The 26,471-nt window shown below is 46.1% G+C and overlaps 1 protein-coding gene across 2 annotated transcripts in view; it reads right to left on the reverse strand.

The window, feature by feature from the left end:
• The window catches only part of RIN3 (Ras and Rab interactor 3), a 184,338-nt gene that overhangs the window by 63,943 nt on the left and 93,924 nt on the right, over positions 1 to 26,471 (reverse strand). For both annotated transcript variants that reach the window (XM_074393455.1, XM_003939845.4), the window contains one exon: positions 17,917 to 17,989. In XM_074393455.1, the coding sequence (XP_074249556.1) occupies positions 17,917 to 17,989 (73 nt within the window). The remainder of the gene's footprint in view (positions 1 to 17,916; positions 17,990 to 26,471) is intronic.

Consider the following 26,471-nt stretch of genomic DNA (forward strand, 5'->3'; position numbering starts at 1 on the left):
GTCAGTCACCAAGCCACTGCTGACACCCCACCCACCCTGATGGCTTTACCAGCTCTACACACCCACACACTAGCCTCAGTGCGGTTTGCCCTAAGTGCTGGCCCTTAGGACCATCAGGGCTTGTTCTGGTGCTGGAGCCTCACACATGCCTAGGAGTGGCCCCAGATTTACTTCATGCTCTAGAGCTGCCCACAGGACCAGGCCGAGGTTGGGCTCACCCTGCAGTCGCACCCTCACTGGACTTCTCCCACTCCCCGTCCTGCTCCCCTACTCCCTCCTGCTTTCTCCTCGAGGGCAAGTCCTGAATCGTCCCTTGGATATGAATCCTGTCCCAAAGTCTGCCCCTAGAGACCCCTAGCTAAGCAACTGGTATCATTCACCTGGAAGCAGTTCTCAAACCCTGGTCTGAGACAGGCTCATTATAAATGCAGATTCCTACTTTTAGGAGGCTGAGGTGGGTGGATCATTTGAAGTCAAGAGTTCAAGATCAGCCTGACCAATATGGTGAAACCATGTCTCTATTAAAAATACAAAAAAAAAAAAAAAGAAAAAAGAAAAAAAAGAAAAGAAATTAGCTGGGGGTGGTGGTGCGTGCCTATAGTCTCAGCTACTTGGGAGACTGAGGCAGGAGAATCACCTGAACTTGGGAGGCAGAGGTTGCAGTGAGCCAAGATCACGCCACTGCACTCTAGCATGGGCAACAGAGTGAGACTCCAACTCAAAAAAATATGTAGATTCCTGTGTCCCACCCCAGAGCCACTAAGTCAGGATCTCCTAGGTAGACCCCAGGAATCCATATTTTTAACCAGTTCTTTGGTGACTGTGGGAGCCAGCCCCATCTGGAAACCCTCTCTAGAGTCCTCATGCCAGTCCACATAGGCTTTGCATTAGGTTTGGGGTGAGCATCTCAAAGCAGAGCCTGTCCCCTTTTTTGCTTCTGGGGGACAGAGGCTGCCGACAGAGCATAGCTGTGCTTCCTGAGTGCTGGACTGGGAGGGACGGGGGCGTCCTGCTCTGGAGAATTTTCACCGTGCAGCTTGGCCCTCTGGGGCCTACCATGGTGTCCCGGGGAATGAGCTTCAGGAACAGGCTCCCAGACCAGCGACAGGCCCCCAGTGCTCACTGACCAGAGGCTCTGGGAAGGGAAAGGGGCCTGGGTGGGCTTGCTCAGGGCCAGGCCGGTGGTTCGGCATAGTCTAACTAAACACCAGGACTGACAAGCATCCTCTGAAATGCTCCTCTGTGTCATGTTCTGGAGGTGACACAAGGCACATGACATGCCTCTGGGATGTCACCCACCGTGCCTCCAGGAGTTTGGCTCTGGAGGAGTCTGCAAGGCAGGACTTAGAATTGCACAACCACAGAGCTCTAGAACTTGAGTGTTCCATCTTAGCTAACATCACCTTGATGCGGGAGGCAACTGGGGCCAGGAGGGGTCAGGTGACTTACACAGGGTCAGAGGCTACTAGGTGATGGCTCTCCGACTCCCAGCCCGGGGCTCTCCCTCGCACAGTATCTCACTTCTGAGCTGCTCACAAACTCAGGCCTTGGAGCTGACACCCCCAAAATATGGTAATGCCAGGCTCTGTGCCCTGTGGCCTCCTTGAGAGTACCCTGGGAGTTTGAGGGTAGGCCAGGGGCACCCGCTTTTCTGGAACATGGAGGAAAGGTGAGAGGTGACAGCAGTAAGCTTGGTGACTGTGGCTCCAGAGCTCCCTGGACACAGACGAAGTCTCTGCTCCAGAAAACCCCTATGGTCTAGTTCATGGAAGTAGAACAAGGGCACTGACTGGGTGTGGGGCAGGGTGCTGTTTCTTTTTGAAACAGGGTCCTGCTTTGTCGCTCAGGCTGGAGTGCAGTGGCACAATCTCAACTCACTGCAACCTTTGCCTCCTGGGTTCAAGCCATTCTCCTGCCTTAGCCTCCTGAGTAGCTGGGATTACAGGCATGTGCCACCACACCTGGCTAATTTTTCTATTTTTAATAGAGATGGCGTTTCACCATGTTGGCTAGGCTGGTCTTGAGAACTCCTGACCTCAAATGATCCTCCCTCCTCGGCCCCCAAAGTGCTGGGATTACAGGTGTGAGCCTCTGCACTGGGTAAGTGCTGTCTCTTTACCTGTGTTACCTTATTCCCTCCTCCAGCACCAATATTACAATATTATAATTCCAATTTGACAGAAGAGGAGGTTGAGGCTCAGAGAGATTGAATAACAAGCTCAAGTTTTGGGCTTTGCCATTATATCATCATTCATTCACTCACAGCACACAGCATGTGCCAAACACTGCTAGGTTTCTTCCACTATGGTTAAGAACTTGGAACCGGCCTCTCTGAGAGCCAAATGTGTCATATATAACATGCCAAGGGCCAGGAGGCTTCTGATGTTTTGCCTTGTGTGCCTACAGGGACCTGTCAGCTCATCAGAATGATTGCAGGATGCACACAGTGAGGCCTCTGTAGCACAGAGTGTGCACTCTGGAGCTATATCTGCTTTGAAACCCTGCCCTGCCGCCATTTACCAGCTGGGCAAGTGACTTCTTTCAGTCTCAGTTTCCTCATCCATAACATGGGGATAATGAGAGCATTTACCTCCTGAAACTGTTTGCAAGATTTCAAAAGAGAATGGCCATAAAAGCCCTCTGCACAGCACCAGGTACCTGGTGTGCCCTTAGAGGCGGCAGTTGTTAGCAGCAACTATTACTGAGACAGGAAAATAGGGTCTGGGGGCAGGGGACATAAGGCCAGTTCGCACTTCAGCTATGACAGGAAATATCCTCTCCACAGGGTGTAGGTCAAGTAAATGACTTCGTAACTTTACTTCATCCTCTTCATTTACATAAAGGGTATCCCAAGTAACCAGCGGAATCCTCTAGAGGGTATTCGAGCTCCCCCAAATTCTGTAACAGTGCCCTTGAGCCCCTAAGCTTGGGCCTGCTCCCACACTGTGGATGTACTTTCATTTTCAATAAAACCCTTCATTTCTTCCTTGTTTTGTGTGTTTTGTCCAGTTCTTTGCTCAAGATGCCAAAAACCTGGACACCTCCACCGGTGACGTATGTTGGCAAGCCAGCCAGGGGCAAGACGTAAGCCCAAAGTTTGGGATTTCTTTTTCACTTTTCTCCTTTTCCTTTCTGCTCCATATAGGAGAATCAATCTCAATCTCTCTCTCTCTCTCTCTCTCTCTCTCTCTCTCTCTCTCTCTTGCTTGCTCGCTCGCTCGCTCTTTTTTTTCCTTTCCAATCCGGGACCCTTGGTGGGCGGCCCCTAAACACAGAAGCAACTGCAGGTTTCTGGCGAAGGCCAGTGAAACTAAGGGGTTTCCAGCGGAGAAGCCTAACTGCCACCGCCCAGTTCACTCAAGGGACCAGGGTCTTTTTCATTTTTCTCCCCCTCTCTTTTTCAGCCTTTCAGTGGCTGTTTCCCAGTAGCTCCTTAGTAATTGAGGGCAATTCACTGGGGTCACTCACCAGAATTGCCTGAAGGCCCAGGAATGAATGGAATAACTGCCTTGTCCAGAAGGGGGAAGGATTCTTTTTTTTTTTTTTTTTTTAATCTTTTCCGAGTGTGGTCCCTGATCCCAGATCCCTATGGGTGGCAGCTCAGAGCAAATTTGCATATTTCAGAACTTAAACCATCTTTTCTTATGCTAAATTATTGTCTTCTCCTGTTCTACTGGCTAAGGGCAAAAGAAACCCACCCAGCCTCCAGTTCCTATCATTAAAGTTCATGGAACAGGAAGCCTGGGAAAGCGTGTCCTACTCAAATTAGAAGGATGCTAAAAGTTGGGATTACCCCCAGGTACCAAAGGAAAGCTCACAGCAGGCTCTCGAAGTGGCGCCAGTGCCCACCCAAGGTCAGAGACATCTGACACTTGAAGAGTAGACCCCACAGGAGGATGCCCTGGGGAATGCTATAGACCTCAGCTTCCCCAAAGGGATGCTCCTAGCAGAGGTTCTGAGGTCTAGTACTAAGCTCTCCTTAGAATCTTCTCTTGCAGTTGCAATGCTGCTTGGCCCCCAAATTGTTTAGAATCTGGAGTTTACTGTCTACTGCCAAAGGGATAGCGTTGCATGGATCCCACTTGTGCTGCTGTTGTTAACAAATAGCTCCTCTTCAAAGGGTTTTGGTTCTTGGTTCTTTGTTCCATTCTAAGAGGTCATCTTATCCATTCATCTATTAGCCCTCCCTATCTCTGCTGTGCCTAAACACACCCAAGATGTACCGTCCTGTCCTCCTCCTTGGACGATGTCAACAGCAGCCAATAGGAATTAGCCTAGATTGTGCGGTCCGACCCCAGCCCACGGGGGAGGACCCGGGAACAGCCGTGTGGGGATAAAAACCCCACTGCTCTCGTTGTTTTGGCAGCTGTTCTCTGTTCTGGCTCGCTCTCCCTTGCCTCTGCTTCGAATGCAGGAAGCGCCCTTCTGTAGAAGTAAATTGCCTGCCTGGGAAAACTTTTGCCTGAGTGCTAATTTCACGTTGTGGCACTGACGGTTTGTTCCCAACAATTTGGGGGCTTGCCTGGGATTCCCATTCGCCTCCGGGGACAGGGTCTCTGGTCATCTCCCGGCGTAGACGTCTCCCACTGCCTCGTTGTGGTGGCCTCAGGGGTTAGAGATCAAGACCCCACTTGCTGTGACGAATAAACCTGGACTCTTAGCAACGTGAGAAGCAAAGGCTTGCCTATGAACACCGCGGTGACCAGAAAACTCTGTGCACAGACCAAGGTAAGAAAAGCCACGGGGGTGGCAAAGTATTTCCTTGGTTGACCTGCCCCCTCCCCAGATGGAAGGTGTGTGTGAATGGGCACCAGCACTATTGCTTGCAGTGCTGCTTGTGTGATTGGTGATAAGCGCTACTGCTGTGTGGAATGAGTGGGTCCTATCTGCGGTTCCATGGTCGCCTCATGTGCATCCATGGGGCTATACTGGCACACCAACGCTAAGAAGGACTTAATTTCCCATGAGGGAAGCAGCCAGATAGGACGAAGCAAACGGAAATAAGGTTAAGGAACTTCAAGTTGGGTGGAGGGAGGCTGAATCTCTAGAGAAAAGGGAAGCCAAGAGATCTCTCATGAGAGAGGCTGAGCCACACATACACTCGAGGGAGCATCCAAAAACTCCAGGATGGGAAACACTCCCAGTAAGACAGGAAAGTATGGGGATAGTCGGATCCCCTCTGACAGTCCTTTAGGTCTCATGCTAAAATATTGGAAAGAAAATGAGAGGACTAGGTGCAAGGAAAAGCAAGATGATAAAATACTGTTGTTGCATTTGGACCAAGGAACCAAGGAACCCATCCTCAAACCTGACGTCTTCTGGCCAAAATTTGGATCAGATGAGGATTGGGTCTGTCAACTTTTAATTTAGTATGTGAATGTCAAAAGTTTGGTCTCGCAGGAAGAAATCGACAATGCTCTCTGCTGGAGAAAAGGACCTGTTCCCCTCCTTCCCCTAAAGAATGCAGGCAAAGGATTAGACGTCATACTCCCCAAAGTAGGCGTAGTAAAACCAACCCCTAGGCAGAAGGATCCCATGCCTGGGACCCTCTAAACCACCTTCCTCCATTTAATTTGCCCCCCAATTGACCTGCCCCCTCCCCAGGCAGCTGCTGCTACCCTGGACCCAGTCCTAGATCCTTCTCCTACTCCTGTTAATCCTCTCCTTTATAACCTGACTCTTGGGAATTACTGCCACCCCATGAGTCTGCTCCTTGTCAGCCTAAGTATCCTTCCCTCAAGGGACTACACCGAGAAGTAGAGCAATGTAAAGAAGACTTTCAAAATCTTCCTTTCCCCTCTGCCTCTCAGGAATCAGCTCCAACGCTCTTCTCTTTGAGAGAAGTGCCCCAGGGAGAAGGAGCTGTTGGCTTTGTAAAGTGCTCCTTTGGCTAGTTCAGAGGTTTGAGGGAGAAGGAGCTGTTGGCTTTGTAAGATGCTCCTTTGGCTAGTTCAGAGGTTTGAGGTTTAAAGAAAGAGCTTAAGCCACTGCTAGATGACCCATAAGGGGAAGCAGACCAAACTCATCAATTCCTAGGCCCCCAGTTATATATGCTTGGGCTGAATTAATGTCCATCCTGGCTATCCTCTTCTCAGGGGAATAAAGGGGAATAATTTACAGGACCGCTATGACAGTTTGGGAACGTGAATACCCTCCCGGCCAAAATGTTCCCACGGCAAACCAGCATTCCTGGCCCTAGATCCTCAATGGGATAATAACGCAGTCCACCGGCAAAATGTGAAAGATCTTAGGGAAATGATAATTAAAGGAATTCGGGAATCAGTGCCCTGCACTCAGAATCTTTACAGAGCATTTGACATACAACAGGAAAAAGATGATGGCCCCATGAAATTTCTAGAACGACTAAAGGAACAAATGAGGAAATATGCAGATTTAGATCCAGAAGACCTTCTTGAGCAAGGAATGCTAAAGCTACATTTTGTTACGCATAGCTGGCCAGACATAGCAAAGAAAAACCGGTCCATAGAGGAACTCCTAGGGGAAGCCCCAAAAATCTATGTGAGGAGGGATGAAGAGAAGGAAACACAAAAAAAGGGAACTGAGGCTAGCCACCTCCCAACAGAGGGCTTCAAGCCCATACCCGTCTCAACAGAGACTCCAGGGGGCCAGGAATTATAAAGGGTCCAAACCTCTGTTTGGAGGGCCCAGGCCTCCAACTAAGGGACCCGGGCCCTCTAAAGCATATGGGGGAGCAAGGTCAAAGAATCCTGGAACTGAGGGAGAGGAAGGGAGGGGTAAGGGCTTCCCATGTGGAAGAGCAGGCCACTTCAAACGAGAACGCCTCCAGTGAGGGAGGGACAAAGACACCGCTCTGCCCATGGCATTCGAGGAGGAACGGGAGTCAAGGGCTCTGTCTTTTCTCTAAAGACCCACCAAGAGCCCTTGACAGACTTAGAGATGGGGCCCACACATGAGCTTACCACCTTTTTAATAGATTCTGGGGCTGCTCACTCCTCTGTCTGCTATCCGCCCTCTTGTATAAACTCATTAGAGGAACTTCTTTGCCTCAGGGGTGAAAGGGGAAGGATTTAAAGCCAAAGTTGTAGAAGAAATAGAAGTTAAATACAAAAATCGATCAGCTAGTATTAAATCCCTGCTAATCCCCGAGGCAGGACAAACCTGTTAGGAAGAGACCTGATGTTAAAAGTAGGAATAGGCCTGCATGCCTGGCCTGAAGGATGTTTCACTTCATTGAACCTGCTCACCACCCCCGGAGAAAGTTACATTCACCCCAGTGTGTGGTCAAAAGGTGGGAACCAAGGGAAACTATGAATTGCCCCAATTCATATAAAGTACAAAACCCCTAGGGAAATAGTAAGGAGAAGGAAATGTTCCATTCCTCTAGAAGGCAGGATAGGCTTCAAAACTGTAATTGAAGGTCTTAATACAGGGTAAGTTATTGAGCCCTGTATGTCTCCAGATAATATCTCTATATTACCTCTAAAGAAATCAGATGGGTCACATGGGCTACTACGAGACCTCTGGGCCATTAATCAAATAGTTCAAGCTACTCACTCTGTTGTCCCCAATCCTTACACTATCCTCAGCAAGATTCCACATGACCGTCAGTGGTTTTACAGTAATAGAGTTAAAGGACGCCCAAAGACAGCGGAGACATACATGCTTTTGAATGGGAAGATCCTCACTCAGGGCAAAAGCAACAATGCTGCTGGATGGTCTTGCCCCAAGGATTTACAGACTCCCCTAACCTGTTTGGCCAAATTCTTGAACAAGTCTTAGGGCAGATATCCGTCCCAGAGTAAGAAAACTAAGTAGACGCGAATAAAACAACGTTTTAGGGGCAGAAGCCCAGGATTAAGGCCATTTCAAAGCGTTCAAGTTGACTATGCTGAAATGCCCCCACTAGGTCACCTTAAATACCTATTAGTAATAGTAGACCACCTCACTCATTGGATTGAAACCATTCCCCTCCTCAGCTCAACAGCTAATACTGTGGTCGAATTATTACTAGAGAACATAAAAATTATTACTAGAGAACATAATTCCTCCATTCAGGCTAGTAGAAGACACTGACTCAGACAATGGGACCCTTTTTTTTTTTTTTTTTTTTTTTTACTGCAAATAACATTAAAGGGCTTACTCATGCTTTAGGAATCAAATGGGAGTATCATAACCCCTGGCATCTGACCGCATCAGGAAGAATAGAAAGGATGAAGCAGACTTTAAAGAATCCTCTAACTAAGTTAATTTTAGAAACTTGACTACCCTGGACTAAGTGTCTCCTCATTCCTCTACTCAGGATCCAAACTGCCACTGGAACTATGGGTTACCATATTTAAGTTCCGCTAGTGATATTCCCACTTTTGAGACTAAAGATCAATTCCTCAGGAACTATATTCTTGGTCTGTCTTCCCTTAGGATTAAAGGTCTTTTGATGCAAAACCCACCTCTTGAGTTTCCAGTCCATCAGCACCAGCCTGGAGACTACGTCCTCGTTAAGAGCTGGAAAGAAGAGAAACTCGAACCATCCTGGGAGGGACCGTATCTAGTGCTTGGAACAACTGAAACTGCAGTTCGAACTGCTGAGAAAGGATGGACCCACCATACCCAAGTCAAGAAAGCACCGGCCTCTCCGGGGTCATGGGCCATAGTCCCAGGAGAAAATCCTACCAAACTAAAGCTAAGAAAAGTTTAACTCTCTTTTTTCTATTCTATTACTCCTTCTTCTTTCCTTGTTCTGTTACTGGCTACCTCGTTATTAATGTAACTAGATCAGACTCACCCCAGATCATTACCTTTGATGCTTGTTTAGTTGTGCCTTGTGGGGATCTCGAAAGCCAGAGAGAGCTTGCAGCAGCAGAGAAATATCTCTGCCCCTCCAGAGCAGATGCTTCTAGGTTGTTTGGGTACTCATTATGTCATAGTTGGGAATGTGTCGTTTGGACCACTCAAAGTCAAGACTGGGTCCCCTCAAAGGATTTCCCGCTAGCAGCTCTAAAGCCCCATATCCATTTTACTAAAGGAAGTGCCCCTCCCAATTGTGAATATAACCAATGTAACCCGGTGCAAATTTCCATCACCATCCCAACTCTCCAGGATTCCTCCCCAAGCCTAAACCGTTTATATAGTATGGGAATAGATGTAACAGGAAAAGACCCCATAGGAATCTTCAGGTTGGACTTCGGTGCACCCCCACCCGCCATGTCCCCACCTCTAGCCTCTTCTCGACTTGCTAACCAGATTGTCATCTCATCTCCACATAATGACAGAACCAAAGTGGATATCGTAGAGGTTAAAACTTTACAACAAACATTGGCAATTGAGAGAGGATATCAGGATGTAAATGCCTGGATGGAATGGATTGAATATTCCGTTCGCACTCTAAACAAAAGCAACTGCTACGTTTGTGCGCGCGGTAGGCCAGAGGCCCAAATTGTCCCCTTTCCACTTGGATGGTCTTCTGACCAAGCGGGCATGAGCTGTATGGTAGCTCTTTTCCAAGACCCCACAGCCTGGGGTAATACATTATGTCAAGCTCTCTCTCTGCTGTTCCCTGAAATTCAATCCTCTGTGAGTGAGCTGCCGAGGGCCATCCAGCTTCCATCTCCAAATACCAATTTTACTTCGTGCCTCTCACGACACGGAGAAAATTTGGCGTTCATGGGAGACCTAAAGGGATGCAGTGAGGTGAAGCCTTTCCAAGAGCTAACCAATCAGTCTGCCCTTGTTCATGCCCGAGCTGATGTCTGGTGGTACTGTGGTGGACCCCTACTGGACACTCTGCCAAGTAACTGGGGTGGCACGTGTGCCCTAGTTCAGTTGGTCATCCCTTTCACCCTGGCATTTCATGAAACCGAAGAAGAGAAAGGACAACACCGTAAAAGGAGAGAGACCCCTCTCGGATCTTTTGACTCTGAAGTCTATATAGATGCGATTGGCGTCCCACGGGGGGTGCCTGATAGATTCAAAGCCCGAAACCAAATAGCTGCAGGATTTGAATCCCTATTTCCAATGGTATCTATTAATAAAAATGTAGACTGGATAAATTACATCTATTATAACCAACAGCGATTTATTAATTACACTACGGATGCTATCAAAGGAATCGCTGAACAATTAGCACCTACTAGCCAGATGGCGTGGGAAAACAGAATGGCCCTAGATATGATATTAGCAGAAAAAGGTGGAGTTTGTGTTATGATAGGAACCCAATGCTGCACCTTCATTCCCAACAACACAGCTCCTGATGGAACAATTACAAAAGCTTTACAAGCTCTTACCGCCTTATCAAATGAATTAGCCACAAATTCTGGGATAAATGACCCTATCACAGGATGGTTAGAGAAATGGTTTGGTAAATGGAAAGGATTCTTTGCCTCTCTTCTTAGCTCTCTTGCAGTGGTAATAGCTGTGCTCATTCTTGTTGGATGCTGCATTATTCCCTGCATTCGTGGACTAATCCAAAGACTTGTAGAAACAGCTGTTAGCAAAAGCTTCCCTAGTTCTTCCAAATCCTATACTGGTAAGTCCTTCCACATGAAAGAACTACAGAGACACATGAAAGAACTACAGAGACGAGTTACTATGTTCGATAAGTTTAAAGAGGAAAACGTATAAATCCAAGAGGGTGAAATTGTTGTTAAGAACAAACAGTTCCTCTTCAAAGGGTTTCAGTTCCTGGTTCTTTGTTCTATTCTAAAAGATAATCTTGCCCATTCATCTGTTAGCCCTCCCTATCTCTGCTGTGCCTAAATATGCCCCAGATGTACCGAATTCGTCTTCCCCGTCCATCACCCACCCTTAACCTCCTCTGATGATGTCAACAGTAGCCAATCGGAATTAGCCTAGACTGTGCGGTCTGACCCCAGCCACAGGGGGAGGACACAGAACAGGGTCTGCGTCAGGGATAAAAACTCCTGCTCTCCTCTCCCTTAACCCCGCTTCGCATGCAGAAGCGCCCTTCTATAAAAATAAATTGCCTTGCTGAGAAAACTTTTGCCTGAGTGCTGCTTTCACTTTACGGCACCGACAATTTGTTTCTAACACTGCTGTTCTATGCAGGGGGCCTGGTTAATGTGTGATTCCCTCCTTTTGTTTGGCCCCAGTCCTCTTTGGAGTCTGGGGAGTTTAAAAATCAAACTGCCATGAAGACTGCTTTCCCCAAAATTTTGGTTCACAGCTTTCATTGGATTATCTATTGGGGCAAAGTAAAACCAGCGAGCTTGTATTGCTACCTCATGGCTAAAGTTCCAAGCTATTGCATCTGCGTTTGTGTGTGTGTGTATACATGTCTGGTTGTGTGTATGTGTGTATACACTTATTGTTATATGTCATGTCAACCAAAATTGACTTGTAGGTAGAAGAGGGCTAGTAAGTAAGTCTGAGCAATTTTCAGGTTCACGTGTCTTAAGAATAACTTTACTAAACAAGTTAGCTTAAAAATTATTGGTGGAATAAAAACAAATGGCTTCAGAATTGTCAGCATACATTTTGTCTGAATTTTATGTTTACCTTTGCTAGATATTTTAAAATGTCAGTGTTAATTCAAGCTGGGAGCTGCTTGGAGCAAGCCTGCTTCCCATTCTACTCGAAGTCTCACTGAGTAAAGTGCATACCTGATTGTCCCATTTGGAAAGGGTAATGAGAAACCATTTGTCTCCCACCTACCTGTGATCTGAAAGCCCCCAAGTCCCCTCCCTGCCTTAAGTTGTCCCGTCTTTCCTGACCCAACCAGTGTTCATTTTACGTATGTTGATTGATGTCTCCTGTCCCCCTTGTTAAAAGTAAAAAATAGGGCTGGGTGCTGTGGCTCACGCTTGTAATCCCAGCACTTTGGGAGGCCAAGGCAGGTGGATCATGAGGTCAGGAGATCGAGACCACCCTGGTCAACATGGTGAAACTCTGTCTCTACTAAAAATAAAAAAAATTGGCCGGGCGCGGTGGCTCAAGCCTGTAATCCCAGCACTTTGGGAGGCCGAGGCGGGTGGATCACGAGGTCGAGAGATCGAGACCATCCTGGTCAACATGGTGAAACCCCGTCTCTACTAAAAATACAAAAAATCAGCTGGGCATGGTGGTGCGTGCCTGTAATCCCAGCTACTCAGGAGGTTGAGGCAGGAGAATTGCCTGAACCCAGGAGGCGGAGGCTGTGGTGAGCCGAGATCGTGCCATTGCACTCCAGCCTGGGTAAAAAGAGCGAAACTCCGTCTCAAAAAAAAAAAGTAAAAAATAAGTACAGTGAATGCGATAAATATTTTAGGTAAACTTTTTGTGTAAATAAAAATCTTAAAGTTATTTTTGAAGCTTATTTACTATCTGAGTCATTTCCAGTTAAAAAAGGTTGTGATATGGGGAAATATGTTTCTAAAATTGTGGAATTAGGCCGGGCGGGGTGGCTCAAGCCTGTAATCCCAGCACTTTGGGAGGCCGAGGCAGGTGGATCACGAGGTCAAGAGATGGAGACCATCCTGGTCAACATGGTGAAACCCCGTCTCTACTAAAAATACAAAACGTTAGCTGGGCATGTTGGCACGTGCCTGTAATCCCAGCTACTCAGGAGGCTGAGGCAGGAGAATTGCTTTAACCCAGGAGGCAGAGGTTGCGGTAAGCCGAGATCGTGCCATTGCACTCCAGCCGGGGTAACAAGAGCGAAACTCTGTCTCAAAAAAAAAAAAAAAAAAAATTGTGGAATTGCTCTTGTCTATAAATGCCCATATCTAATAGTTCAGGATTTCTTGCTTTTTAGAGTTTCAGTAAGATTTTAGATTACTAATGATAAAAATTCTAGTCAACATGTAATTTCATGTACAAAATGTGCCAGGTTTATGTTATTAGTGAAAAAAAGAATAATTTTGTCTATTTCAGAAATTATCTAAAAGTTAGTTCAAATTACAGATCTGAAAAGGTTATTTATGAAACAATATAGCAAGGAACCATTAAATAGGGGAGAAAGATGTGGACAAAGTTTAAATAATAAAACATTCTTTAAAACCTGATAAAAGAATTGGAGACATTTGGTTAATTAACATCTTTATAGTTAAAGCTGTTAGTCTTGATTAAAATAATGAGGACTAAACTCTGATTTTTGAAATAGTGTCCAAATGCCTACCTAAGGGGTCTGAGGAGTCATGCCCTACAAACCATAAAATTCTCATCAGATGGGTTTTATTTAACTCTATATAGTGTGACTTATTTTCCAACCTGACTTTGGCATAACATTACAGGACAAAGAAGAAAATAAAAATATTTTTCCCCAAAAACACGTTTTTTGGTCACATTTTGAAATGGCCCTGAAAGACGTCCTTTGTCGGGGAAAATTCACATCTGTAAATAATCCCTATTAACACGGCTAGACCTTTTCCTTCCAGGCCTATCCTCTCCAATTCCGAATAGCCACTTCTTTGGCTTTTAAAAATTGTTTAACTTGCCTGCTTTCCAGGTAGGTAAAGGCCTGCGGACAGGTGGGGTTGGCTCTAGCTATGCCGAGAATAGTCAAACCTTGTCAGAATATAACTTAACAGGTTTTATGTTAAGATTTGCCATTATAACATGCAATTAAGACTACTAGCAACAGTTTTATATGCAAAGTAAGAACAGTAGAATGTGTGTGGGTTTTTTTTTTTTTTTGTAAAATGTTATAAAAAGTTTTTACTGCTTGAAAATTTCTGAGTCATTTTGGCAAAATAAATAATTTATAGTATTCTAGAATTCCAAAATCAAACTTGAGTTTCAAAATTGTCTTTCCTAAGGCCTGGCTTTTTGGATGGATCAGAGGGCCCATGAAAACATCCAGAAAGGAGGTAAACAGGGTTATTTGACATGTTTAGGTACATGGGATTGCCAAAATGATGTTCAATTTTTTTAGGTTATATTTTTGTGAATAATAGTAATATATGTTCCAAAATTATACGGGATTTCTAACATTTTAATGTCTAAGTATATGCTATCAATGATAATTACGGTTATTATGTTAAGCCACTATAAACCACAAAAATAACCAAATTTTCTTGTCAGTGCTATGTACCTAATTAGGAAAAACAACTGGTATCCAAAGGATGTAAGTCTAATGTTAATAAAGCATGGCCTCGTGGAGAACCAGCATGGCCATCTTGTCCTTCCTGAGTCCTTGCAGCTTTTTTTTTTTTTTCATATATTTTTTTTTATTAATCGAATTTAGATTCTGGGGTACATGTGAAGAACATGCAGGATTGTTGCATAGGTACATACATGGCAGTGTGGTTTGCTGCCTTCCTCCCCATCACCTATATCTGGCATTTCTCCCCATGTTATCCCTCCTCAACTCCCTACCCCCCACTGTCACTTCTCTAGTTCCCCCCCACACACAGATCTCAGTGTGTGATGCTCCCCTCCTCGTGTCCATGTGTTCTCATTGTTCAACACTCACCAAGGAGTGAGAACATGCGGTGTTTGATTTTCTGCTCTTGTGTCAGTTTGCTGAGAATGATGGTTTCCAGGTTCATTCATGTCCCTGCAAAGGACACGAACTCATCGTTTTTGATGGCTGCATAGTATTCCATGGTGTATATGTGCCACATTTTCCCTGTCCAGTCTATCATCGATGGACATTTGGGTTGGTTCCAAGTCTTTGCTATTGTAAACAGTGCTGCAGTGAACATACGTGTGCATATGTCTTTAAGACAGAATGATTTATTACCCTTTGGATATATGCCCAGTAATGATATTGCTGGGTCAAATGGAATTTCTATTTCTAGGTCCTTGAAGAATCTACACTGTCTTCCACAATGGTTGAACTAATTTACACTCCCATCAAGAATGTAAAAGTGTTCCTATTTCTTGACATCCTCTCCAGCATCTGTTGTCTCCAGATTTTTTTTTTTTTTTTTTTTTGCATTTTAGGTTTTGGATGCAGCTTTAACTATTAAAAATTCTGCATTCCATGACTCATCATGGAAAAGATAAAATGATGCAAATTGAATACACTTATGTAGTGACTTACAAATTACTATAATAGTTTATAATCAATGCTTGATCGCATCTTCCTGGGAAAACAATGAAAGCTTCAGGTACATTTGGTCACCTGATACACCATTTAAACATTCTATAAAGGGATTTCATTCCATTGTTATTTTCAGTGCACGTGTTCTGGTTGTATAAAAGCTTTCCCATGCAAGAGGGTTGATGTTATAACAGTAGATTATTATGCTATAGTGTATTTTCACCAGGTAAAAAAGCTTTTTATAGTTTGGATCTTCTGAGAACATCAGAGAAAGACTGTCTTGCCATCCACGCTGCAACAAAACTCTGGGACCTTAAACTTGGGGTTCACAACCTCACAACTGAGAAGGGTCCCTCCACGCTCTTGGAGCTGTGCAGCCATTGGAACCCTTGGGGTAAGGCTAACAGGGAGGTTTCTCCCCAGAAGATGATGGCATCCTTGAAGCGAACGGCTCTTCCCAAGTTCACAGGGTAAGGCTTCTACTATTATGAAACTCTTATCTTTGAATATTTTCCCTTGCTTATGCCTCTATGAACAATAGACATGGAAAAGGAATCTGTTATGTGCACTTATGGGGTATGCACTTTTATTTGCTAAGGAGTTTGCAGCCAGCCTTATACATGGATAACCTTATACTTTGATGGATAAAGGATAAAGGCCCAATGTAGGTTAAAAAAAACTTTAATGGTACCTCATTATGGTTGCCTCATAATCAGTCAGAAACAAAACATTGGCTCATTCTTCCTAACCCACATCATGGGTTAAAGAGAACACTGCCAGGAGTCCTTCACGCTTCTAGAAGGGCATCATTTGTTTGGCCCTTTTCCCATGGTTTAAAGTGAAAGGAAATGTATTCCTCATGATAGGCTCTATAGCAGAGTCTACTCTAAAGGCTACAGTTACACAACAGACTTCAAATTCTCCTGTGAAAGTTACGATAGACTTGGCTGAACAAAGAAGTATCTGTGCAGCTGCTGGCACTTATGGCATACGGAGAAATACATCAAATGAAGATTACAGAAATGCAGTGGTACGGGATTAACAGAGAAACTGCTTAGTTAAGTCATTCTTTGATCTATTTGATTTCAGGAGGTTTGGCTTATGGCGACTTTGGGTAAGGAGCATACTCCAATTTCTCGCTATTATCCTCCCAATAGTCACAATAACGGGTCTCCCTGGTGAGCTGGATTCTCTCAAAGGTTTTGAATGCTTGCATGCAGCCATCTCTAGAATGTCACATGGTCTCTCTTCAACTGCAATAACAGGAGCTGAGAGAAGTGTGCAACCAGGAAGACACCGTCTCCTACGAATGACATGCTGAGACAGGAAGCCCAAAATGATGGTAACAGAGTGGTGCTAAGACCCGTAGTTTTGGTCATACTCTCACCTAAGTGAGAACTTAACCAAAAAAGGGGAATCTTTTAAACAAAATTCAAGGAGGCCATTGTTTTAGACTAAGCTCATGCACTAGGCCCCAGCAAACCAAACCAAACCAAACCAAAATGCAATCACTTGTGCTAAGACTTTAAGGAAACACATAGATCCTAGAACAGACCAGGTTTTGCTCTTTTCTCTTGTAAATCTCTATAACAAACATTCCTGACAGCATAGGTAGCCACCCCCTGACGTTCCCATTACATCTTTTAACCAAATTCATTTCCTCTCACCTAGAGACATCAAGCTTCAGATGATCATGCAACAAAGCCTCCAGTCAGTTCCAGGTGAAGACACCACCCCGGCCATCAAGAAGCTACCCTGCCTCCACGAGACAGAGCAGGTGAGAGTTCCTTGATCCCCAATAGGTAGGGACTATGCCCCAAGCCAGCATGAAGCAGTTACAGAAAAGAAAGAGACCATTGGTCCCTCTGCCTCCCATAAAGATTGTTGGGGATCACATCTCTCAGGAAAGAGATGAGGCAGGAAAATAGGGTCTGGCGGCAGGGAACACAAGGTCGACTCATCCTTCAGCTATGACAGGAAATAACCTCTCCATAGGGCACAGGCCAAGTAAATGTCTTTGTGACTTTACTTCATCCTTTTCATTTACATAAGGTGTACCCCAAGTAACCAATGGAATCCTCTAGAGGGTATTTAAACTCCCCAAAATTCTGTAAGAGGGCCCTTAAGCCCCTATGCTCGGACCCACTCCCACGCTGTGGAGTCTACTTTCATTTTCAATACATCCCTTCGTTCCTTTCTTGCTTTGTGTGTTTTGTCCAATTCTTTGTTCAAGAAGCCAAGAACCTGGACACCCTCCACCGGTGACATTATCGGCCTCACCTTTCCTGCCCATGTGGATTCAGGAGGGTTCTGGCAGCTGGGGAGGGGTGGTCAAGGCTGAGCATGGTTTTCACCAGAGGCAGCAGGGAGTTGTGGGTCTGGAGCCCACTGCTGGACCCCCACACACCCCACCCAGTCTCTCACCAGCCCTTGTTAAGGTCCTGTAGCTTAAGTCATTGGCTTACGGCACCAAAATTTATTTTTAAATTCTTACTGACCCCAAACCAGTTCTGAATAAACAGGCAATTCTCAGGGTGGTTAGCAGACACCCACTTCACGCAGCAGCTGCTTAGTAATCACAAGCTACCTCCCAAGAAGGGGGATCAGCTCCTGTTACTACCCCTACAGGAAGATCCTTTTAGAACCCCTGCAATGGGGGTCTGGTCCACGCAGGACTCCAGGCTGTCCTTGAAGCTGATAACACAGGAAGCTGGGAGACAGGTAGCGAGCCACAGATGCAGGTATGGAGGGAGAGGCTCTTATCAGCTAATGTGAGAAAGCCTCTCAGAGCCTCAAGACCCCTTGTGGTTCGCAGAGGGGCCTGTGCCCTCTCTCTGCATCCTCTGGGCTGCACCCCTCCCTCTGGGGCTTCCCTGTGAAGTCCCCTGCCCCCGCCCAGGGTTGCATAGGATGTCTGCTGCAACCAGACGGCCTCCTGCAGGGCTGGGTCTACTCACCTACTGACACAGTAGAACGCAATCAGTCTGAAGATGTCCTCAAACACAAGAACGGAGCCTTCCAGGTACAATACTGGGGAGAGACAAGAAGGGCCTTGGGTGAGGTGAGTATTCTGCCAAGGAAAAGGGGTGAAGAGGGGGCACATCTGCCGTGCTCATTCTGGGTCCCATGCCGGGCTGTATGTGGCCCCATATACATCAGCTGCCAGCTGGACCTCAGGTAAGTGAGAAACGGACTTCCGTCATGTCAGTGCACTGAGATTTTAGGAGATTATCTATTTGTATTAGTCTGTTTTCAGACTGCTGATAAAGGCATACCCGAGACTGGGTAATTTATAAAGAAAAAGAGGTTTAATGGACTCACAGTTCCACGTGGCTGGGGAGGCCTCCAATCATGGTGGAAGGTGAAAAGCACATAGCAGAGAGAGAATGAGAGCCAAGTGAAAGGAAGACCCCCTTATAAAACCATCAGATCTCGTGAGACTTACTCACTGCCATGAGAATAGTATGCGGGAGACTGCACCCACGAGTCAATGATCTCCCACTGGGTCCCTCCCACAACACATGGGAATTGTGGGAGCTATAATTCAAGATGAGATTTGGGTGGGGTCACAGCCAAACCACATCACTATTAGAATAGCTGGTGTTAATATACACTCATCATTTTTGGCAAAATAACGCAGAAGGTTCTAGACCACAAAGCCAAATTAAACATTTTTAATAGATCACAGTCATCCCAAGCAACAGTCTCAGAACTTGGCAATTCTGAGGCCCAGGAGAGGCCAGCCGAAGGGGTGTTGCCCAGTTCCGCCTCAGCCTCCAGGAGGAACATAGGTCTGGGACACAGCAGTGGAGCCACTGGCCTTTCACCCAGATCTCCAGGGCCTCTTAGAACGTAACCTGATTGGCTGCACAGCTCACCGAAGGGTAAGGGCTACCCTAATGTTTATAGCTCTGGCAAGGAAGAGGGATCAAAGCTTTTGTTCAAAATCCATGCTAGGGTGGATGCAGCTGCTTGGAGGGGCAGGGTGCCAGGATGTGACCGTCAGTGCCCAAAGCCGGGGCCAGACTGACCAGTGGAGAACACAGCACCATGCTGTGCTCTGCTTGGGAGAGCCAGGGCGAGGGGCTCAGAGGGGCTCAGCGGGTTGTCGGAGGTCCCACTGTTCATTGCTCCCCGGCAGGCACCTGCTCCCACAACTCCTGACTCATCCTCGCACTCCCCACACTGAACGGTCATGCTCCCTGCAGGTGGGAGCCCCACATGAGTGCTCTCTGGTTCCAGAGGGGCCAAGAAACATGTGGACGTCCTACTGTGGTCTCAGTCTCCCAAAGGTTCTAGTTTCCACGTGATAGAGAGGGAAGGCAGGACCCAGCTTCCAGGTCCGGCTCTGAGCCTGGCACAATGAGGCCTCAAGTGCACCCTTTCCCCCTCAGTGCCTCTGTCCTTCTACCTGTAAAGGGAAAGGAGCCCTTCCCTAAAGCCACACACACGTAGGAGACATCATTTTTTGGTCCTGTTTTCAAAGCTCACAACAGTACCCCGCAGCATTAGAGGTCTCTGAGATGCTTACAGGGATACATGAACCAACGTGTTGTGTACGATCAGCTTCATCTTTATATTTGCCTTCTTTCTGCATATCACACACTGTTCTCAACAGTTCACGTAATTAAAAAAAAATTTATTTGTCTATTTATGGCAAGGAAATCATGGTTCTCCACTGGGATAGATACAAAATTTTAAAAGAGAATATAAAGAAAAGAAAAATATTAACTAGATGATGGTACAGGAGGTATTTGGAGGATGCCTACAAATGACTTAAGTCTGAGAGGCCCCGGCCAGGGGCATTGGAATTCACAGGTAGGTGTGGCCCCAGGCGCCCTAGTGCCACCTAGTGTCCGCATCTGGTGCACTGCCGACTCCTTCCACAAGGGACGGCACAGGCCAAAAGACTTTCAGCAGCAGGAAGGCGAGACAGAGGCTCTATCTGTAAACGGGAATGGAAGGAAGGGCCTTCCTCAGGAATGCCTGGAGCGGGTTAGTGGTAACGTACACAGAAAGCCCAGCCTACACACCGGGCATTCTCAACAGCCAGCGGCCTTCCTTCCCATGGAGGCACACCCTCATCTTTGTAGAACACAGATAAACTTTGAAAACAAAGTCAGTGACGTCCCCCTTCCATGCCCCCTGGCATTTTACGCAAGCCCTGGACTCTTTTTCCTGAGACAGCGTGCCCACAAGGCTTGTCATCTAGTAGGCTTGCTGGGTCAGCTGCCAGTGAAGGGACCAGGCTCTTTCGCTTTGGCAGCCAGGGCAGCACAGTGCCAGACGCAGAGGCCCACTGACTGTTTCACTGTTAAAATCCTAGATTTGTAAAATCATAAGCAAGCCTTAAGGGTCATGCTTGTTTCTTTGCAATAAACCTCTCCCCTGATCCCAGCCCCTGCCCCTTCTGTCACCTTTCCATTCCTGACCATGCAAACAGCATCCCCTCACACCGAGGCCAAACAGGGGGTGGCCCTGCATGCTTGGGCAGGCTTTGGTCCATCTTTAGTCTCCCCTAGCGCCCAGCACAGGGCATGAGAGATTGGTGAATATTTACTAAAAGTCTGTCTGTCTGAGAAAGAGACCCCAGAGGGGTAAAGGCCAGAGAGCACTGTGGCCAGGGTCTTAGACCTCCTACCGTGTGGCTAATGGCCCTTCCCTCTAGGGCCCCAAAGGGACACCTCAGACTTCAGGAAGTTCCACCAGCCTGACAGCTTTCTAGAACACAGGTGACTGCAAACTGTCATAAGACAAAACAATCCTTTGTTCTGATGGGTGGGGGGCTTAGCTTCTAGAATGCCCGCTGTCCTGTACTGCACTGGCCATGTTGCAGGTGGCGTGTGGGTTCCCAGGCCCTGCCATCTGCACTTGAGCATGTTCCGAGGTTGTTGCTTCTCTTCTCTGTGCCTCAGTTTCTTCAGCTATACAACAGGTGACGTGGTTTGGATCCATGTCCCCGCCCAAGTTTCCTGTGCAGCTGTAATCCCCAGTGCTGGAGGTGGGGCCTGGTGGGAGCTGATTGGCTCATGAGAGCGGATCCTTCTGTGTGGCACCTGTGCCCCCACCTTGCTCTTGCTCCCACCATGTGAGATACCTTGTTCCCCCTTCACCTTCCGCTGTGATTGTAAGTCTCCTGAGGCCTCCTCGGAAGCTGAGCAGATTCCAGCATCATGCTTCCTATATAGCCTGCAGAACTGTGGAACTGTGAGCCAATTAAACTTTTCTTTCTTTTTTTTGAGATGGGGTCTCGCTCTGTTGCCTAGGCTGGAATGCAGTGGCATGATCTTGGCTCACTGCAACCTCTGCCTCCCGGGTTCAAGCGATTCTCCTACCTCAGCCTCCCAAGTAGCTGGGACTACAGGCACATGCCATCATGCCCAGCTAATTTTTTTATTTTTAGTAGAGACAGGGTTTCACTATGTTGGCCAGGATGGTCTTGATCTCTTGACTCAGTGATCTGCCCACCTTGGCCTCCTAAAGTGCTGGGATTACAGATGTGAGCCACGGTGCCCAGCTAAACTTCTTTTCTTATAATTGCCCAGTCTCAGGTATTTCTTTTTTTTTTTTTTTTTTTTTAATTGCATTTTAGGTTTCGGGGTACATGTGATGAACATACAAGATTGTTGCATAGGTACACACATGGCAGTGTGGTTTGCTGCCTTCCGTCCCCTCACCTGTATCTGTCATTTCTCCCCATGCTATCTCTTCCCACTTCCCCACCCCCCGCCCCTCCCCCATTTCCTCAGGTATTTCTTTATAGCAATGTGAGAACAGACAAATACAACAGAGGTAGTAAAGTACCCACCTGTTGAGGATTGGCTTGTGTTCCTGCAAAAGATATGTGGATGTGATATATGTGAATCTCTAAAACATGTGAATGTGACTTTATTTGTAAAGAGTGTATTTGTAGATGTAAGGAAGATGATGTCATACTGCATTAGGGAAGGACCTAAATCCAATGGCTGGTGTGCTCACAAGAAGGCCACGTGATGGGCCAGGCATGATGGCTCATGCCTGTAATCCCAGCATTTTGGGAGGCTGAGACAGGTAGATCACCTGAGGTCAGGAGTTTGAGATCTGCCTGGCCAACATGGTGAAACCCTTTCTATACTAAAAATACAAAAATTAGCCAGGCATAGTAGCAGGAGCCTTGGGAGGCTGAGGTGTAGGAATTGCTTGAACTCAAGAGGCAGAGGTGAGATTGCACCACTGCGCTCCGGCCTGGAGGATAGAGCGAGACTCTGTCTCCAAAAAAAAAGACCATGCGAGTTGCTTCTTATGGCTGCCACTGCAAATTACACAAACTGGGAGCCTGAGAACAACATAATACCTTACTCAGTCTCAGGTATTTCTATGAGGGGAAGGGGAATGCAATGGAAGCTGGAGATGGAGACTGCAGTGATGCAAGCAATGCCAGCCAAGGGATGCCAAAGACTGGCAGCAACCACCGGAATCCAGGAGTGAGGCATGGAACAGATGCTCCCGGAGTCTCCAGAAGGAACCAAGCCTGTCTACACCTTGATTTCCGACTTCTGGCCTCCAGAACTGTAAGAGAACGAGTTTACGTTGTTCTAAGGCTCCCAGTTTGTGTAATTTGCAGTGGCAGCCATAAGAAGCAACTACACTACTTCATAAACATCACTGTGAGCATGAAATAAACTATGCCATGGGAGTGGCTTGGAACGGTGCATGCGTGTTCAGTCAATGGGGATATTACTAAACTGTTATTTTACACATGCAAGGCAATGTGGTGTGAGGCAGGGGTGCAGGGAAAGGGTTTTGCAGACCACGGGGTCTCATTTCCTATCGCTCTTCCACAGAAACCCCGCCTGTTGGCTGGGCGTTTTGCCCCCTCCCCTCTTCATACAGTCCTCACTCCCACCTCCTTGCCTTTGCTCATGCTGTTTGTCTTGCACAGAGAATCGCTGCACCTCCAGAGCCCAGCTCAAGATACACCTTCTACCCCAAAGCCTTTGTTTCCCAGGGATTCCACCCTCTCCCATTGGAAAGTCACACACAGGGTGCGCTGCCCAAAATGTACATCAGGGAAATGCTGCCCGTGTGTTTCACTGTGAGTGAGAGGCAGGGGCTCTTGGACTACAGCTGGGGCAGGAATAGGTCTCAATTTTCCCTGTCCCCTGCACTGAGCCCAACACCATGCCTGCCACACAGTGAAGACCTGTAAAGAAGAGTCAGGTGAAAGGGGCCTTCAGGTGTTGAGATCCACAGTGGGCCAAATAAACAGAGACAGAAAGGAGAGGAGTGGTTGTTTAGGGCTGGGGGCAGTAGGGGAAAGCTAGCTAAACGGTATGGGCTTCTTTCTTTCTCTCTTTCTTTCAATTGTAAACTATAAATAACACACAATTTAGCATTTTAACCATTTTAAGTATACAGTTCAGTGGCATTAAGTACCTTCACACTGTTACGTAACACAAGATTTCTTTTCTTTTTTGAGGTGATAAATTTTTTTTTTTTTTTTTTTTTTTTTGGGATGGAGTCTCACTCTGTCACCCAGGCTGGAGTGCAGTGGTGCAATCTCAGCTCACTGCAATCTCTGCCTCCTGGGTTCAAGCAATTCTCCCACCTCAGTCTCCTGAGTAGCTGGGATTACAGGCCTGAGCCACCACGCCCAGCTAATTTTTGTATTTTTAGTAGAGATGGGGTTTTACCATGTTGGTCAGGCTGATCTAGAACTCCTGACCACGTGGTCTGACCACCTTGGCTTCCCAAAGTGCTGGGATTACAGCCATGAGCCACTGCACCCAGCCAAAATGTTCTTAATTGACTGTGATGATGGTTGCACTACTCTGTGATATACTAAAAGCCATTGAATTGTATACTTTAAATCGCTGAACTGTGGGATATTTAGTACTTTTTTTTAAACTATTTTTTTCTGCCAGCACGTTGATCTTGGAAGATATTGAACACATTAAACAAACCTGAATAAAGCTGTTATCTACTTAAAAGATATTGGTACATTAAACAAACACATCTGAATAAAGCTGATATTATAACCAGAAACACACACACACATGCAGAGTGGACTGAATTTCACTTCCCGCATTCTGTTTTCCTGCAATTTTTATAATGAGCATATACGACTTCTGAAAGTGAAGACACAGTCAAGATTTTTCTCTAAAGCCATTGGTTTCCAGTGTCCTCTCAGTTCACGCCGCTTTCAGTGGCAGCTCAAAGCCCTACTTGACACAGATGACAAGCCCTCTGTTCAGCCTACTGCCCAAGAGACCACATCACCTATGAACCTGCCAAGACAGCTCTGATAGAGCCTCATGCTGTCCAGCACCCGCTTCTGCCCTGGGCAGGCATCCCGCCAGCCTGCTCCTCTCAACAAAATTGCCAGCTCCAGCAGTTCCGGAGACTCATCACACTGAGTACATTCTCCCACGTCCCTCAGCAAAAGCCTCAGGGGAAACATACCAGACCTTGTCCAAACCGTCTCAAGAGGTGAGGTGAAGTGCGGGAACAGGCACCAGGCAGCTGAACGCAGTGCAGTCCAAGGTGACAGCAGGTGACAACAATCTGACTCTGCCCTGGCTCAGAAAAAAGGAAACCTTTCACTGGTGACTCACCCTCAAGGCTGGGTCAGGGCAGGTAGAGATGCTGGGTACACGAATGCCAGCCCAGCACCTGGCACTCACAGTCTCAACATCAGAATGGAACATCCATGAAGAACTGAAAGCGATTAGTTTTTTGAGACACTGTCTCAAAAAAAAAAAATGCTAAAAGACAGAGAGAAATTCAGTTTCATCACTTAGTAATGCAAATGCACTGTTAAGAGAAGATTGAGTGTGCATTTTCTGTTTTGCACAGAACCCTCAGCATATACCATGGTGGTTGGTACATTGCCAGTTCTCAAATATTTGTTTAATTGCATTAATAAAATAAACAACTGTATTTGTAAAATAGTTTATTTTTGGAATGCTTATAGATTCACAAGAAGTTGCAAATAAATGAATAGGGAAGTCCTGTGTACCCTTCATCCAGTTCCCCCTAGTGGTAACAGTGGTCATAATTAGAGAACAATTTCAAAACCCAGAAACTGACCTCAATGCAATCCCCAGACCCTATTCAGATGTCAGCAGTTTTAGATGGACTCATTTAAGTGGCTTTGCATAGTATTAGGCAATTTTATCACACAGGTATCTTCATGCAACTACAATCAAGATATTTAGTTCATCCAACACCATAGAGCTCCCTTGTGCTATCCTTTCACGCCACATCTACCCCTCCCCATCACTAGCCCTGTCAACCACTCATCTATTCCTGCCTGTATGACCGTATGATTTCACAAACATCATATAAGTTGAATCACAAAGTATATATCCTTTGGAGACTGGCTTTTCTCAGTGTAACTTCCTTGAGGTTCATTCAAGTTGTTCAGTGAATCAATAGTTAATTGCCTTTTATTGCTGAGTAATATTCTGTAGAACAGATGTACCATAGGTTTGTTTAGCCATTCATCCACTGAAGGACATTTGGATGGTTTCCAGTTTTTAGTTACTGTGCACGAACCTGCTGTAAACATTTGCATACAAGTTTCCATGTGAAACGTGTTTTCATTTCTCTGGGATATATGCCCAACAGTGAAATTGCTGGGTCATGTGGTAAGGCTATCTGTAGTTTCCTATCCTTTTTTGGAGATGGGGGTCTCACTCTGTTGCCCAGGCTGGAATGCAGTGGTGCCTTCATGGCTCACGACAACCTCAACCTCCCAGGCTCGTGATCCTCAGCCTCCTGAGTATCTGGACCACAGGCATGCACCACCACACTCGGCTAATTTTAAACTTTTTGTAGAGACAGGGAACTCCTAGCCTTAAGCAATCCTCCCAACGTGGCCTCCCAAAACATTGGAATTACTGGCATGAGCTACCGTGTCCAGGCTCTAGTTTTCAAAGGAACTGCCAAACTACTTTCCAGAGAGGCCACAGCATATGACATTTCCACTAACAATGCAGGGGTGATGCACTTTCTTTCCATCCTCACCAGCCTTTAGTGTTATTTCCACTTTTTATTTTAACCATTCTAATCGGTGAAGTGATATCTTGTTGTGGTTTTAATTTGCATTTCTCCAATAATTAATGATGCTGAACATCCTATCATGTGATTGTTTGCCATCTGTATATCCTGTTTGGTGAAATGTCTGTTCATGTCTTTTGCCCATTGTGTAATTGGATATTTTTCTTTATGGCTGAATAATATTCTACTGTGGATATATCACATTGTATTTTTCAACTCAGCAGTTGATGAACATTTGAGTAGTTTCCGCATTTTGGCTACTATAAGTAATGCTGCTGTGAATATCTATGTACAAGCTTTTGTGTGGATATGTTTTCATTTTTCTTTGGCATATACCGAGAAGTGGAATTGCTCAGTCATATGGTAATTCTATACGTTTAAGAAACTGTCAAACTGTTTTCCAAAATGACAGAACCATTTTAAATTCCCACCAGCAATGCATGACGATTTCAATTTCTCCAAGCCCTTGTCA

The sequence above is a fragment of the Saimiri boliviensis genome, chromosome 2 (assembly GCF_048565385.1).
Source record: "Saimiri boliviensis isolate mSaiBol1 chromosome 2, mSaiBol1.pri, whole genome shotgun sequence".
Classification (NCBI taxonomy): Eukaryota; Metazoa; Chordata; class Mammalia; order Primates; family Cebidae; genus Saimiri; species Saimiri boliviensis.